Raw genomic sequence first — 17,651 nt, 5'->3', positions numbered from 1 at the left:
AAGCTCAAAGAGATTAATAATTCTGCCCAAGATTCAAACCTAGAGGGGTGTATTAGTCAGGGTTCTCTAGAGTCACAGAACTTATGGAATGTCTCTACATATTAAGGGAACTTATTGTGATGATTTACAGTCGGTAATCCAACTAACCCAACAATGGGCAGGCTGTGGATGGGAAGTTGAAGAATCTGGTAGTTGCTCAATCCCACCAAGATCTCCATGTTAAGATCCAGGTCAGAAACCTGTCTTCCAGCCTCAAGATCTGGATCACAGGTGTGCCCTCCATTTCTGGATTGTAGTTCATTCCAGATGTAGTCAGGTTGACAACCAGGAATAGCCATCACAAGCAGTTACCACCTTTTCTTGTTATTAAGAAGAGAAGTGTACTCTTACCAGAAGAAGTCCTCATCTATTCTGTCTGTATTAGCTGCTGTTTCTCAAAATATGAGATGTTTACCTCATGGGGAGCTACCTTTGAGCTTGGCTCACCCATGCTTTTTTGGGTGTACATATGGTTGGCTCCTAGCTGAGGGTGAGATGTTACTCCTCTGCCATGCTAGAGTTTCTTCTTCATACTTTTCCATGCTGAGACCCAGGCTGAAGAAGTAGTCCCTAACTAGGGTATGTTGTTGTCATGGTAACATGACATTATGATGTATTTAATTATTTTAATTTTCATACAGGTATATTTTCTAAAGATTTAAAGTTTTTATTTTATATGTATGAATATTTGCCTGCATGCATGTATGTGCACCTGAAGAGGCCAGCATAGAATGTCAGATCTCCTGCATCTGGCATTACAGATGGTTGTAAGCTACCATGTGGGTGTTGGAAACTGAACCCAGGTCCTCTGTAAGAAGAGCACATCCCCCTAACCACTGAGAAACCTCTCCATTTCTGTATATACATATCTTATACCTGTGTGTTGGGACCTTTTCTCTCTAAAGCAGAGCCCTCCCTGGTCCCCTGGCCCAATGTTCCTATCATGAGAAATTTAAGGCCTTTATGTGACATCACTGCACATTGTTAAAGCAAACACATAGCATCCCAATCTAAGCATTTTAATTTCTCAGCAAGTTCCAAAGTCGGAGTGAGGAAGGATGTCCTGAAAAGACATTTGTCAGCATTTTATCTAAGATGAGAAACTGTTTAAGCTTTTGACCATCTTTTCAATAGGGAAAAGCCTATGTATAATCTCCCAGTTTACACCTAGATTAACCAGTAAAAATTATGAGCATGGTTTAATAAGTGTGGAGAGCTGTGCAAAATGTTGTCTTTTCTTTCTTTTTTTTCTATATATAGAGAAACTTATGAAACTTAGTTATATAGAGCTAGGTTTTGGAGCTTCCTATGACCTTCAGAACAACTCTAAGCTCACAGCCTCTTATTTTTTAAGCACTGACTAAGATCAGTAGAACCTTGTACAGTAAAACTTACAACTTAAGGCAGGTTGCTTTTTGATAGAGAAAAACGTCTCTTACCCCAGTATCTCCTCCAGGAGCTCCCTACATGCAAGGAGGAGCAGTTGAAAGATCTACAGCCTTTAATCACTATGTTGTTCATATCTTTGAAGGACTGGAGAATCAGTCAAGGGAAAAAGTGACCTACAACCTCCATTTGAGTCTGTGATGAAGGAGAAGGCAGTGGAGATTGGACACCGACCAGAGGACTGGCAAAGCCAAAGGACCAAACTACAAACACAGGTAGATGGACAACTCTGGATAGAATATATCTCACCCTTCACAAAATGCAACTGTGCCTCCTACAGATACCCACGGAAAACATGAAGGACTGGTTTCCATCTCCTGGGGAGGGTGTTGTAGGTCCAGGGCTGAGTAGACTCCTTGATTTTGCTTATTCATTAAATACTTCCCATACTCCTGAGTACCTTCTCTGAACCATGAGGATCCATCAATAAACAAATCAGATAAAAGTCCTTGTGTTTTATATATAGGGGATATTTATGCGTGTAGCAAGGGTGGAACAAACAATAAGCAGTCTGTCCTTGGTTTCCATATCTGTAGATTCAGCCACCTTCAGGTTGAATATAATTAGTGGAAAGTGCATCTGTACTGAATGTGTACATACCCTTTTCCCCTAATTTCCTAAATAAAAAAGCTTAATAACGATTTATATAGCATTTGATATTATAAGGTGTAATGTGTAGTTTGGGCTACACCACTTTGAGCTCCCCGCCCAGGAGCTATCTCAGATCTGTGAATGGAAAACACACACACACACACACACACACACACACACACACACACACACACTCACACACACACACACCAGTTAATCTTAAAATGTCTTGACACTCCTAAACCTTTCCCTGCTACCCCAGATCCAATTGGGTAAGTGGCCACTGGCCACTTCCCTGAAAACTCACATGACTGGCTGACTTTATCTCCTGCTGCTACTGCTTCTGCTTCTTGTTCCCAAGTCCTCCTTGTGTCCTATGGTGCAACACTCAGTGTCCTGCCCCATGCTCAGCCATTGGCTACTGGTATCTTTATTGATAGATCAAAAACCAATTGGGGACAAGAACCTTCAGCATCTGGACACACAGATTCAAAGCATTAGTGCCAATCTCCAACATCTCACCCTTTCTAATAAAACAAAACAAAAACAAAAACAAAAACCAGTCTTCTCTCAGACATAAATTGAGTACAACCACAACAATTATGTAAATCATAGAGTATGATATACAATTGACATCCAGTCCATCATATTTGTCAATTAGAGAAAGTACTCAAAAAAATCATTCCTGACTTAATAAGTTTACAATTCTATACTGAATTATGTTTTGATTTTAGCCTGTAACATATCTGAAAACTATGTTTTTAATTCTACATCATATATTTAATGTTAAACAACTTAAGTTTGCTTATGGGACTATAATTAGTCTTCAACCCCATCAGAAATCTGAGAACAAATTAAATATCACCTGGGAATATAGGAAGCACCAAACACAGCTTCTCAAATTTGAACAATTGTAGAGACACCTGATTACCTGGAAGGTCCCCCAATCCTCAATCTAGGAAGGCTTTCATAGATATAGGACTGCGTGTGTACATGATATACAGACACTGTCCTGTTGTTAGTGGTCCTGGAACTGGTCCTCTGCAGCTACAGAGACACAGCTGTGCTTCTATCTTTCAGAAGAGACAGGAACAGTAAACACAGCACATTAGGAGAGCTTCAGGAAGGAAAGTCTCACAAAAGAGTGAGATCTAAGGTGTGGGCGACTGGCCTGGGAACCCCTGCTAGGTCTCAGCCCACAATCCCCTCTTTCCCAGCACTCGGGCTCTTCCTGAGGAGTCCTCTGGAGCATGTGCTGCCAGAACATCTGAAGGCTTACACCCTCCCTAACTCTTCAACACTTACAAAGATGAAGGAGGTTCAGCGAGGATGAGGTAGCCCTAGAAATGTTGCCTTTAAGTACAGTAGTCCTAGGGAAGGCAGGGTCCTGGCTTAAGACTGAATGTCTGTCTCGGCATGTCTTCCAGCCACAGCAGGCACTGTGGCAATGTGCCAGTGGCTACAGGCAGGACCTGCAGGCACACAAGCAGGTGTCAAACAGTGATGGGAGAAGCTGCAACAGGGGCTCCAGGAAAACCTACACTAGAGCAGCAAGGTCCAACTTGAGGTTGTCCACCATTGAGCCTTGTGCATGCTCAAGGAAACCGAGGCCCAAAAGCTCAAGGTATGGTGACTTTGTGAGGTGGACAGTTTGCTGGGCACCTGCACAACACCTTCCATCCACCGTTCCCAAGGATTACAGTAACCACAGGGATGTTCTAGTACCCTTTTCCACATGAAGAAAGGCTCAGAGAGGTTCGGTAGCTTGCCAGCCACAGACCAGTCCATTTGGGTACCTTATGTACTCTTAACAATATAAAAACAACTTATATCAGGCATCATGGTGGCACATGCTTATAACCTAGTACTCCTCCAAAGGATGAAGGAGGGGATCACTATGAAACTAAGGGCACCTGTCTCAAAGAAAACAAACATCTTGTTTTCATATCTTGGGTGGTGGTGTATGTGAGGCGTGCCAGAGACTCAGGCTCAGCATGGCAGCCTTAAGAGAAAGGAGAACAAGCTGAGAAGGACTACTCAGCTGAAAAATCCTTCCAGAGGGTAGGGGAAGCTGCAGTGTGGTGGCCAAGTCATGACATTTAATCCAACATGCAGTTCAAGAAACTACATTCCCTTGTACCTGTTACCTTCTGGCCAGTCTCAAGCATTACATCCTTCCTGTTAGGAAGCCTTGTAAAAAGATGTTTCAGATGGGACTGGAGAGATGGCTCAGTGATTAAGAGCACTGACTGCTCTACTAGAGGTCCTGAGTTCAATTCCCAGCAACCACATGGTAGCTCACAACCATTTGCAATTAGATATGGTGCCCTCTTCTGGTATGTCTGAACACAACATATACATAGAATAAATATTAGAAAGAGAGAAGGAGAAAGAAAGATGTTTCAGAGAAAGGAAGCAGACCAGAGTGAAAGGGATCAAAGGCTCATGAGATTACAGATGGGAAGGCTTTAGGAACCACTGTGCCTCTGGACAGTCATTCAGCCTAGAAGAATACAAGGCAGCAGAGATGTGGATCCAAGGATAAACAGAAGGACAGAGATATGGACATTGTGTTAGAACTTTTTTTACTTCTCAGTTTTAGAACTTGTGACAAGGGTTAGTTAAAGAGAGCTAAGCAAATCTGCTTTCAACAGAGCATTTACTTATTCAAATGAAAGCCAGGAAGTTGTTCAAGGGAGTGCTTTGGCCACAACAGCCTGTTTACTTTCAGCACAGAAGGCTGTTAGAGTACACATCTATTTTCAAAATAAGATGACTATGAGGACAGAAAGGGTGTAGCTGTAAGTTCAGTGCCTGAGACTACTTGAAGAGAATATACACCCTAACCCCAAAATAACCAAGACAGAGCAGGATGGAGGCACTCTTTTATATAACAGTAAGTGCCAGAAGAAACCAGCAACAGTGGGCAGTGCAAGAACATGTGTGTGTGGAGAGAGAGAGAGAGAGAGAGAGAGAGAGAGAGAGAGAGAGAAGCCTGCTCACTTTCCTTTTGCTTAGTGTCATGTGGCTCTTTATAGCAAAGTGGATTGCCTTGATAAAAATACAAAATAAGATTTAAAAAGACAATGGGATTGTGCAACAGACGATGCTAGGTGCCGCAGACCCTCTGGGTCCCTGTGTCTGTGTGGAACGGGTCTCTAGTCACAGGTGGGCAAACCGTGGATGAGATGACAGACAGATGCACACAGGAGAGGTTGTGTAGAATCTGAATGTATTTGTCAGGTCGAGCATCAAACTTTTTATAGTACAGAGAATACAAGGGGTTGGAAGTCACATCAGACAAGGTACATTGAAGTCACCAGGTACAAAACAAAGGAATGACTTCAAAAGGAATTGCAGGAACCAGGTAAATGTTTACAATAAAGATAAAGCAGTCCTGCCTAGGATCAGCTTAATGGCAGGTAAGGATTTCACACTCTAGTGCTATACCTTTGAACCTTGTGAAGGCTAGCACCAGGGGGTTCTGCTCTTGGCAGGCCTCAAGAATAATGCAATATCACAAACCCCTAATTTCCTAGGCCTTGTTAAATTCTTATCTTATCTGGAGAGTCTCCATTTGTCAGGAGGAGTATACCAACTTGCTTTTGCTATGCAATGTAGCCTGTACTAAAGATTTCTATCTCAGTGAGATTCCCTGGCTCTTTCTGCAGACCAGTTGAGCCACTGGCTCCGTCTATTGTAATGCTTAATTAGTTACTGAATAGGTTAACTTCCTTGCTGCCTTCTCACAGGATTCTAAGCTCGGCAGCTTCTGGGATCTTGGAACACTGGGGAAACTAACTATAACAGAATTAATCTTAAGAGGCATTTATAATAAAATATTAAAAGAGAGCTCGTAGATCCATACACCAGACTAACTCGGGAATAGAGTATGAGAATGAGAACGCCAAGACTCCAGGAGGAGAGCTTCCTTGAAACTCTTTGCCTCGTGAGTGGCTTTTAGGCTTCACAGCCTGTCAAGCTGACTTGACCGGAGTACGTGGCAGCTAGGCACTCCAAAAAAGAAAGAAAGAAAAGAGAGAAAGAAGGGAAGAAAGAAAGAAAGAAAGAAAGAAAGAAAGAAAGAAAGAAAGAGAGGGGGAGGGAGGGAGGGAGGGAGGGAGGGAGGGAGGGAGGGAGGGAGGGAGGGAGGGAGGGAGGGACAAACCAGCAATAACAACCAGATTTAATTCCTTTCTGTTTTTCTTCTATATCTTCTTCCAGCTCCGCCTCCATTCTATAAGAACAACCCAGCTCATGGGATCCTAAGTCTGTCAGTTACTCCAACTCTAGCCTGTGTGTTTACCTGGACTTTTTCCCCTCAGGGCTATAGACCTTAGTCTTTTAGAGGAAAACAGAAGAAATTCCCAACCCAGGCTATAGCCAGCAATATGAAAAGCTTCAGTGAGTGGGAATTAGAAAAGGAGGGTTTGAGGCCCCGTGAAAAGAGAGAAAGATTTTGGAGACCCTGGAATAGATAAGGGTGTCTTCATTTCTGACTCCAGTTGGCATGGGAGTGGTTCCAAAATGAGACCAGAGAAGTCAGATTGGGAGTATAGCTCAATGGTAGCATAAGGGCCTTGCATCTGGTAGGACCAAGATTCAACCCCAACATGGACAAAAGCTGTAAGATATGGGGATCAAATCATGACTAAAAGCAAACTTGGCACTTCCAAGATGGTGGGAGCTCAGAAAGGTAACCTAGCTCCTATGTTCCTCAGTTCCTTAATGTATGAAATGTAATAGGAAGTTATGAGCTAGCTGGTATAGGTCAAAGATAATCCATGTGAAGAACTTAGACTAGGAAAGAGCTAAGAGCTCAGTTCCTAAAGGTTCTTGTCTTGCCACTGAAGCACCTGGTCTGGAGATACACAGCTACAGCTGTAGAGGGCCTCGTGGCACTGAGTGTAGAGGACAACATTTCATCCACGTAGTTTATGCTCATGGAGATCAGTTCTAAAAGAATGAGCTCCTACTGGAACGGGCTCCTGTAATTCTTTGGGCAGCAGCCAAGAGAGCATTACCTAGGTGCATAGGGACAAGAGACCCTATATGTAATGTACAGCATGGAGAAATGGGGTGGGATGGACTACATCCCATTTTGTGGTGGATGCTACACCACAAAAGAACGCAGGGTTGGGAAATCCTCAGGCAGGTAAGCACTCAGTGTAGTACCCATGTGATTCTCATGGCAGGGCACTGCTGTGCCAGCAACAAGAGCAAGTAACTAAGGGGAACCATGTTAAAATTAGATCCTTGCTTATGAATTTTTAAAAATACATTTTAAATAAAATATAATTATATCACTTTCTCTATCCTTTCCTCCCTCCAATCCCTCCCATGTCCTGCTTCAATTCCTTCCACCACCACCCCTCCCCCTACCCATCTCTCAAATAGATGCTCTTTTTTTCTTTATTATTGTTACTTTTTTGGTATGTGTGTGTCCATTTTTATTTGTGCATATATGGTTTCAGGGCACTATTTGTATTGGATAACCATCTAAGAGGCTCGTCTCTGAGAAAGGCTAATTTTCCTCTCTCAGCAGTCATTAGTTGCCTGTAGTTATTTGTCTAGGGGTAAGGTCCTGTGAGATTAGCAATAGCATGTCTATTGACATTGTCATTTTTCAGACCTTGTTTGGGCAGCTATTTCTAGAAGACATAGTCTCATGGCAGACTTCCTGGTCCTCTGGCTCTTAGAATCTTCCTGCTTCCTCTTCTGTGATATTTCCTGAACCTTAGGTATAGGAGTTGTGTTAGAGATATAGGCATTGGTGTGGCCTCCCCACCATCCATTTTCTGTGAGTTGTATCGGTTGTGTTTCTCTGTAATAGTGTCCATCTGCTATCAAGAAAGGCTTCTTTGTTGAGGGGTGAGAGCTACCTTAACTTGTGGGTTTAAGGATTTGTTTTAGAATGCAGATAGGAATTATGCTGGTTCAATAAAGTTGCAGTAGTAGGTTCTCTTCCAAGATCCATGGCTTCACTGGCCCCAGGTATGGTATCAGTCATGATTTTTCTCCTGTTGACTGGGTCTTAAGTCCAAGGCCCTGGTTACCATCAAGATCTAAGTGCTAGTAATGCACTTTTAGGTACATTTTGACATATTGATCGGTGCTGTATGGTTGTGTGTTTCTGCCTCATTGCTGGGGTGTCTGATCACTACTCAGTGAGGTGAAACACAGAGGTGCTAAGCTACTTTCCTTTTTTGTTGCTGGAGTGCCACACTCATGGGAGGCCAACATGCCGCTCAGGGGAAGAAAAACACAGCCTAACATAGGGGTTCCAGCCCGTGTTTCCCTGGCTGGGAAATGGTGGGGGCTGGGATGGAGGCAGAGTTCTCAAACTTCTGTGCACCTAGACTCCGCACTGCAAGGAATTGGGAAAGGCACTGAGATGAGCCTGGGGTGGGGTAGCTCTGTGTGAGTGCCAGGAGTGACGAGGGGCCTTCTGTGGGAGACTTAGGTGCCCGCCCGCGCCCCCCCTCCCCCGTGGTCCTTCATGAAGGAGACAATGCTTGCTTGTCCAAACTGTGTATTCATAGTGGATGAAGATGCATAGGACTTACTCAGGGTGAGCCAGAGATTAAACACCTTTTGTAGAACGGGATGCCCAGGAAGGGAAGCTTAGTGACAAAACCTTGGGGTACATCTAGAAACCTCATTAGAATGTAGAACTCTGGGTTTCTATGCTACTTGACCAGGTGTCATGGTCCTTTAGTGGGGTGTCATGGTCACATGTTCCAGGACAGGAACCTGGTTGGGAGTAGATTTAAATGCCTCCCTTTTGCAACTATGAGAATTGCCAAGGTTCCTGAATTTGCCTGACCTTATCAGTTCTTATGCCTAGTGACACGGTTCCACTTGCCCCACAGTGTTGTAATCTATATGTGGCAAATTTATAATACTATTAAATTATAGGAGACATTGGTCAGAGTGTGCAATATTAGGGCAACCCATAAAAAGTTTAATCTCAGTATCAATTCTACATCGGTGAACACTGGCACAGTAGAGTGCTCTCCTACACTTTCTGTTTTAGAAGGCACTTAACATAGAAAGGAACATGTGGCAATGAGCATTATGGCACAGAAGGACACCACCAAAGTCCTAAATAATCAATTAGGTAAACAGTAATTTAGGGCCGGGTGGCGGTGGTGCACGCCTTTAATCCCAGCACTTGGGAGGCAGAGGCAGAGGCAGAGGCAAGTAGATTTCTGAGTTCAAGGCCAGCCTGGTCTACAAAGTGAGTTCCAGGACAGCCAGGGCTACACAGAGAAACCCTGTCTCAAAAAACCAAAATAAATAAATAAATAAATAATAATAATAAAGTAATTTAGCTCCTGTTTTTGAAGCAAAACTCAGAATGTTTGGCTCAATACAATAATAGGTCTATAGCATTGAAAAAAATAAAAACTTTAGACTTCTTTCAAATTAAGGGAATGGTATTAGAAGACTTAGTCTCTGAAATAAACTCAATTTTTAAAAAATTAAGTGTAACATATATGTAATAACAAAATACTTACTTTTTTCAGGGCCATAGAGGAAGAGCAGACTTTAAAATAACAGGACCACCCAAATTGTAGGTTTGGGTGGCTTGGGATTTTGTTTGGTTTTGTTTGAGTGGTATTGACTTTAAAAAGGTAGAAATATCAAAAGGATTGCATTGGCCATAATGTTTTGTATAAGAAGAGCCCTTATTGTTTACTTTGCATGCCTTTAATTATAAACTTTTGCATGATGCACAGTTCAGACACTCATTTATATGTAATAATTACCTACGTTATTAGATGCACTAAAATCACCTAAGATTCTAGGAGCCGCAAAAGCCAGGTCTTGCACAATGCCTCTTATCCACTGTGTCCAGAGATGACAATAACCACACAGGCCTGTATGAATGGCATATGTGTGTGCCTGTGCCATGGAGCAGGCATGGGGAACCCTGGAACTGCGATTACAAGCAGTTATGAGATGAGACCTGGGACCTGAATCTGAGTCCTCTGACAGAGAAGCCGGTATTCTTAACCACAGAGCCATCTCTGCAACCTTATATCTTTGTTTTTTAAGCTGGGTTTTATAAATGCATCAAAAACAGACCTGTGTCTTAACAAACACTCATTGTTTAAAGCAGAGGACTGGATTTTAGTTTTATATCCATGTACTGAATGGTGACCTTAGGAATTTTAATAACCTGCAAGCATCATACATAAATCAAACCTTATATGATTTACCGGAACCTTGTAGGATGTACTTAAATATTCTTGTTTTGTGTTCATCTTTCTTCTTCCATTTTGGAAAAGCTCAGCTTTTATCTTAGGACAAACCCTTATTTTCCCATCCAAAAGGCTTTTTTCAAGAACATTATCTTTATAGCTTTTCTTATCAAAAATATAGCTAGATATCTACATTTTCTCTTAAATTTCTTTCTCTCATTCCTAATGATTTCTTTTTAATTTCCTTTCTTAAAATTAGGACACAAAATAACAAACCTATTAATCAAGTTAATTTATTTCATCATTATTATTTTATTTGTTTAATTTTGTTTTTTGAGACAGGATTTCTTTGTGTAGCCCTGAATGCCCTGGAATTCATTTGTAAAACGGGCTGACCTGGAACTCAGATCTTCTTGCCTCTGTTTCTGGTGCTCTGAAATTAGAGGCCTGGCACCAAACCAGGCTTTTATTTACCAATGACTAAAAGAAAGTTTAATTCTAATTACATTTTGGACATAATGTAACAAATTAACATCACCTGTCCACATATTGTTAAATTGTAAAGTTCTTTTTGTGTTAAGTCCTAAACTGGACATCCTTGCTACATGGATTTGTAAGAAGGTTTCCTTTAAGTATTTTTATTTATTTATTTATTTTGGTCAGTCCCAGAATGTTACACTCCATCAAGAGCTGTCCAAGGTAACAACTTCTGGTGGCCTTGGACAGTGAATTATCTTGAATGAGAAAGACAAAGGCAGAAGATAAATTACACAGTTTAACCCCACAATTGCAACTTGGGCTGCAAAATCCATTTACTCCCTTCCAAACTTGGGGAAAAATAGCAACCTCTTGACCACAGATGGATGAGCACAGGCAGAGCGTGTTGCCAGAACATGCCCCCAGGGACCGTTGCCAGAAATAGAGGCATCGCTACTGATTCTCAGTCAACGCTCTGAAGTAAACCAGATGGAACAGGACAGAAAGATGCTTTGAAATCAGAGGCAGGAAATCAGGAATAAAAACAGAATGGGCTACAACCGAGGCCAAAACAAGGAACCCAAACCAAAAAGTATAGCAATTCAATCTGTTAGACAAAATCTGCAGAGAGTGCCAGGAGCCAAGGAGGGGGAAACCCCCAAGTGAAAATACTTGCCATCCTAGAGTTTCTCATCCTAGAACCAAATGCCAACAAGTGCGAGTCCTTGTTATCTCAGTGACAGGTCAGAGAGCCCAGACGTTGATGCCAGTAACCACAGATAGAACTGAATTTCAATCTTTAATTCTCACTGTATTCAGAAAGCCAGTAATCCAGGAAGGTCGCAGGCTAACTATCTTATGTCTCCTCTCCAGTCAGCAGATCACATAGGAGAAGAGGCAGGAAATAATCATTCCAGAACTCAGCCTTGCCCGTTTGCTCAGATGATGAGCCACATGTCTGAACGAACGTGTGTGTGTGTGCTAAGTAGTTAATAACATGTCTATGTAGATACCATAAAATGAAATATAAATGTCTTTATAACACAGAGCATAAAAGTGCCCCATCCATCCTCTCTGCTCCCTGACAGATATAAAAGACAGGGCATGAATGCAGGAAGAAGGAAAGAAGCCGACTAAGGAGGAGCAAATGGAAATGAGGCAGAGAAATGAAGTACAGGTGACGTGAGATCAGAAAAGGGAAGTGGGGAAAAGGGACCAGCAAGAGGGGGTGGGGTATGGAGGGGCAGGGGTAGGGATAAGTAGAGCAGTGGAGAGGAGAAAACAGAATAAAATACATGGGGCTGGAGATGTAGCCCAGTTGGTAGAGTATTCATCTTACATGTTCAAAGCCCTGGGTTCCGTCGCCAGCACTACATAATCAGGATGTTTGATGGTGGGTACCTAGGATCCATTTAGAAGATGGAGACAGGAAGATAAATGATTCAGGGTCATCCTCAGCTACAAAGTGAATTCTAGGCTAGCCTGTGCTACCTAGAATCCTGAAGAGAGAGGGACCATGATGAAAGGCATAACTTTTACAAAAATTACAAAGTGTGTACTGTAGTCAGGCTATTAGTACACCATAATCCGACAAGCCCACCACACAAGAGTCCTGCAGTTTCATGCCTCAGTGCCTTCTGCTTCTGCCCCCCAGGCTGCAGAGTGCTTGAACAAGGACTCCACCGACAGCCTCCAGGCGCACCTGCTGGAGCTCCAAGCCCTAGAGGACAATGCCAGACAAGAGCTGCAGGAGGACTGTGAGCAGATGCAAGTCCAGCAGTCTGGGCTTCTTGGTAAATACCCACTGTCCACCTGGGGGAGTCCAGCCACTGTGTGCTCTACACATGGAAAGTAGTGGCAAGTGGGGGCCCATGGACCACAGCAACAATCCCAGCTCCGTTTCCCACTCTCTGTGAGAGCTGGGGGAGGGGGCATCTGGGCTGCATTTCCCTTTGCTATCCAAATGAATCTCTAATGATCTCTACCTCATAGGGTCATTATGTAGATTAAATAGGATGTGAACTATACCATGTGTTGCAAACATGAGTCCAGTGAACGTGGATTCTGTGGTTAGCACTCAATAGAACACAGATACAAGCCTTGGCTAGGGTTTCATTGAATAGCCTCAATTTTGTGGGCTTTCCATTCCAGTGATATCTGCAAATTAGGGGACTCAGGCATCACCTGACTTTCTTCTGCCTACTGTCCCTAGCATGAAATACATCTCTGGTTCCATTTTAACATCAAACCTACTCTCTTGGTGTTCCAGAAGTTATCAGTGGCAGTTAAGATCTCTGAAACTAAACTAGGTTTCAAACTTAACTCCAGCACTCACTAGCTGTGTGCCTTGAGCAACCTACCATTTGTCCAATGTAGGCAATGATAGTGCTCACCTCATAGGGCTATAATGACTTTAGTGAGTAAACTCCTGACTGATTCTGGTTTTAGGCTGAATCCTGCTGGATTACAATCTACTGCTCTCCCTTGCCACCGTGGCCCAGCCAAGATCCTATACCCAAGGCTAGGAGAACTTCTGAATGTTTTGTCTCCTTAAAAACTGACATAAGCTTCAAGATTCCTGCCTTGAGACCAAGACTTCAGAAGAGGTCCTCCGCCCACTGGACAGTTCCTTGTGTTTCCTTGGTTTTTCTGACTTGGTCCCCAGGCCCTGTGTTGCCTTCAGATCTAGACTAGCCTGACGCCAGCAGGCCATAACCTGCTATTCCTCCTAACTAGCAAGCAGAAGCCACCACAGATGGTTAAAATCAAAGAGGAAACACTCAAAACGTTGACTCCCATTCCACCATTTAATAGCTGTGTAGTTCTTGGTTGCTCACATCTTCTGTTGCTTGTAATGAAATGGAACTGGGATGGTAGGGTCATGGGGACAGCAAGGTGGGGGGGGAGCATACAAACATCTGGTTTCAGGATTTACTGAATGCCCCTTACATCCTCCCGTTGCTTCGGTGATCCTGGAATAAGTTTAGGAATGATCTCTCACTTCTTCCTTCCAGAGTCCCTGAGGCAGGAGCTGACAGAGCAGCGAGTTGCCTGCTGTGAGCATCAGAAGGCCCTGGAGATGCTACAGAATGAGTTCAGGGCGGTGGGGCCCTTAGGGAAGTGGCAGGCCACCAATCAGTGTCCAGGGGACAGAAGAGACCACACCTTTATTACAGAGGTCAGTACCTTGCCTGTGTCCACACAATACTCTTTCTAAGATAACACTAGGCCCATAGAGAACAGGCCCGTATGGATGGATCTGGGAGATAGATCCCTCCCTAGCTGGAAAGAGCAAGACCCTGCTCCCATTCCTCACCCTAGAGGCACTTGGTGATCTGCAGGCTCCCAGCTTTGAAAAGCAGAAAACAAATCTGAAGTGTTGTAAGTTACCTGTAGTTCAGACACATGTTTGCACCTCTCAGCCTCCAGGTAGCTAGTCTGGGTCACTCTTCCAGTCTGTGGGGGAAATATCTCCGAACACTCTCCAGACAAACTCCCTGTTTAGCCCTCAGTCTAAACTGATCTTAGTCTCAGTACTCCAGGAACCTCTCCTTCATTTTCCTGCTGCTCAGGCTTTGCCCGTCAATCCCTTTCCTGTGCATCCCCAATTCCTACTCTAGTTGGCATCACTGGGTCTCATGCTTCAGGTATTAGGGTAACACACAGCATAACTGTGTCCTCACTGGAATAAGCTCTAGATGCCCGCAGTTTATCATGGAAAAACCTCCTTGAACGCTGGCTTCCAACTGCGTCGACAGCCCTGTTCTCTCTTAGTCTCCTCCTCGCACCTATATCCTGCTCTATTTTCTTGATACTCTATTCTCCCTGTTTGGTGTCCTGCACAGCTCCACACTGGGGCCTCTGTTCTTCCAGCCCTTCTACCCTCAGATCTCCTGGGGCACCAGTGACACTGTTAGTGGCCACAGTGAGTGTGGCAAAGAGTGGCAAGGTTAAAGACGTGGCCGCTTAAGCAGGTGGAGTGTTCGGATTATCTGATCTCTTATTAAACTCTGAGGGTCATTACCCTCATTGGAACGCCTCTAGAAAGGTCAGGAAGAGACTGCATGGTAGCCCTCCTTCGTCCAAAGCTTTGTCAGCAGCACCTCCAAGTCCCGGATGTTGAGTTGGCCTTGACGCCTACGGAAATAAATAAACAAACTAATTAACTAAATAAAATGTAAAAGTCTCTACCTGCTGCTGTCCCCTCAGGATATGGGTGTTACAGGCCCTCCTGGTTCCCTGCCTTGTGCAGCAGAGAAAGGTCTCCTGGAGGAGAATGCTCAGCTCCAAGACACTGTACTGCGCCTGCGTGCTGAGGTGGACCAGCACCTGCAGGAGGCGCTGCAGCTGCGCGAGCAGCACCGGTGAGTCTGCAGCCCAGCTTCCATTGATTCCTGCCTCTTCCCTTTCCTCCATCATTGGTTGGAGCCTCTGAGATCTACAGCGGGACTCTTCTCTCCCCACAAGCCTCCTAAGACCTAGAACCAGACCCTCAGAAGAGACGATGAGATGGACTAGTTCAGGCAGTGCTGTGCATTGTAACTAGCGATGGCTGCATCCTGACAAAGGAACAATGCCACCATGGCTTCAGGACTCAGGGCAGTTATAGGATAATGTAATATGCATGCCAGAGGCACACCCCCCCCCCCCCCCCGCAAGCATTGGAGGAAGCACCAGGCTCAGTGTGAGTTTCCTCCTTTGATGAAATATTTTTAATACAAAGTCAGTGTCTTCAATAGGATTTCTTAGGGTATCTGCTTTTTTTTCTGGAATAAGATTTACCAGTTGTTTCTGTCAAGGAATTTGTATGCTTTAACTGTTTTTGATTGTTTCACTTTGTGTGTGTGTGTGTGTGTGTGTGTGTGTGTGTGTGTGTGTGAATATTAGAGCACTTTCCTACTATGGAAAAAACCTGCACTTGACACCACACACACACACACACACACACACACACTCCCCCACAAGTCTCACTTAACACTTTACTAATTTCATCCCCAGCACGTCAGATTTGATGGAGCTGAGATGGAGGAGCCTGAGAATTAGCCTCAGAATTAGAAATAGTTAGATTCTGCCTTTCTGAAAATTTCCCAGGAGCAGATGCTGGAGTTAGCAGGGGAAACTGTGGCTTCCACTCTAAGACTCTGCCTTACCCTTGCAACAGTCAAGGTGAGAGAATGCTCAAAGAGCATAAAGGTACTGGCCTCCTCCAGGCAGAGCATCTAAGTAAGATCAGCCAAAAGAAGAAGCACATAGTGGCACCTGCCTCTAATCTCAGCACCTGGGAGACTGATGCAGAACTGCCAAGAGTCCGGAGCCAGCCTGGGCAACAGAGTGAGCTCCAGGCAGCATGAGCGACAGATAATTGCCTCAAACAATACAAAACAACCAAAAGATGATGTCCTTTAGTGGGAATAGCCCTGGGTACTGATTTCCCAGGCAGAGATTCCTACACAAGAGGGAGCCATGTTTAACAAATCTCTGAGGTAGTCATAATAACCCTGGTGGTAAGGAGAGCTGACTACAGCAAGAGGGGATATTCATAGCACCCTCCCCACCCTGTGTACTCAAATTGTTGTGAAATAACTTTACCTCCAATTAACTGAGGTCATGGGACCTCCCTCCCAGGTGAACTTGAGACTTGAGTTCATCTAAGGGCAGCCAGGAGTCTATCTGGCTAAGGTGCAGCACCACAGATCAAAAGATGTAGCATGTGGTCCTAGGCAAGTCCCCCTTCGAGTGAGGAAAGCAGTGATCCCTCACCTGGGGAGGCGGGTAAGCAATCACATAAAAGTGTCCATGCACTTCTTGAAAATGGCTCCCATAGGTCTCTGCTGTGGATCTATTAGGATCCTCCTCTAGGTTAAAAACAATGACAGCTATTGGTTGAAAGAATGGCATTTGTGCCTTGGGCTATCCGAGATACAAATTAGTTCAGTTTCTCTTTGCAATGACCTTGTAAGGGAAATACCCCAACACTTCCATCCAACAGAAGAGGATACTGAGCCAAAGGTAGCACCATTAAAAATAATGGCGAAAGCCAAGGACTTGAGCAGTATGGCTCTAACTACTCCTCTTCTGGCTATGTCACCCACCTTTCTGGAAACCCTGGAGAAGTCCCCATGGTGAGGCTTAGCCAAAATTTCACATCTGGAGACTCAGATGTCCTTCTCATAAGATATTGGTATCATTTAGTACAGGGCCACCAAATAAAGACATAAGCCCCAAAGTCCTAAGGCTCAGGCTCAGAGCCTGGGTGACCCTGAATGTGTTTCCATCCATCACAGGCTGCTGGAGGAGGACCAGAAAGCCCAAAGAGCCATGGAGGTGGAGGCACTCCGCCAGGAGCATCGGAAGGAGATGCAGGCCATGGTGGCAGATTTCAGTGGTGCCCAGGCCCGACTCCAGGCCCGGCTGGCTGCTCTGGAAACTGAGTGAGCAAGGCCTTGGGCCCTGGTTCAGGGGGGCTAGCATTGTATCTTTTGGGAAAGTGACCTGGTATCCTTAGACTTCAATGGTTTTAAAACTTAAAGTCCTCTGAGTTTAGAAGTTCTTTATTTCTAGACAAATGATCTCTCATTTTTAATTCCCCCTTCTCATTACTTGAAAATTTTATAAATGTGTTGATCATATGATTGCCCCTTGTTCATCTCCTCCCATATCAACCCCCTTCCCTACCCACCCAACTTTGTGTCCTTGAGGTTTTGTTTTTTTAAACACAGTGAGTATAAGGTGTACTGCCCACATATCCTTGAATATGTGGCCATCCATGGGAGGAGTGTGGGTGACTATACTCTTAAGGACAGGAGCTACACTCTTAAGAAAACTGACCTCCCATCCCAGCAATTATCCCCAGCCAATAGCCCCTCAGCTAGGGGTGGGACTTGGTGTCCA

The 17,651-nt window shown here is 44.2% G+C and overlaps 1 protein-coding gene across 1 annotated transcript in view; it reads left to right on the top strand.

Annotated features, from left to right (window-relative positions):
• The window catches only part of Fam184b (family with sequence similarity 184, member B), a 109,797-nt gene that overhangs the window by 84,722 nt on the left and 7,424 nt on the right, over window positions 1–17,651 (top strand). The window contains exons 8-12 of the mRNA NM_021416.3: window positions 1,571–1,700; window positions 12,415–12,553; window positions 13,775–13,938; window positions 14,970–15,124; window positions 17,045–17,191. Of these exons, the coding sequence (NP_067391.3) occupies window positions 1,571–1,700; window positions 12,415–12,553; window positions 13,775–13,938; window positions 14,970–15,124; window positions 17,045–17,191 (735 nt within the window). The remainder of the gene's footprint in view (window positions 1–1,570; window positions 1,701–12,414; window positions 12,554–13,774; window positions 13,939–14,969; window positions 15,125–17,044; window positions 17,192–17,651) is intronic.

Source organism: Mus musculus, chromosome 5 (genome assembly GCF_000001635.26).
Source record: "Mus musculus strain C57BL/6J chromosome 5, GRCm38.p6 C57BL/6J".
NCBI lineage: Eukaryota > Metazoa > Chordata > Mammalia > Rodentia > Muridae > Mus > Mus musculus.
The sequence above is the reverse complement of the archived record's forward strand: the minus strand, read 5'-3'. Positions and strand labels throughout refer to the sequence as shown.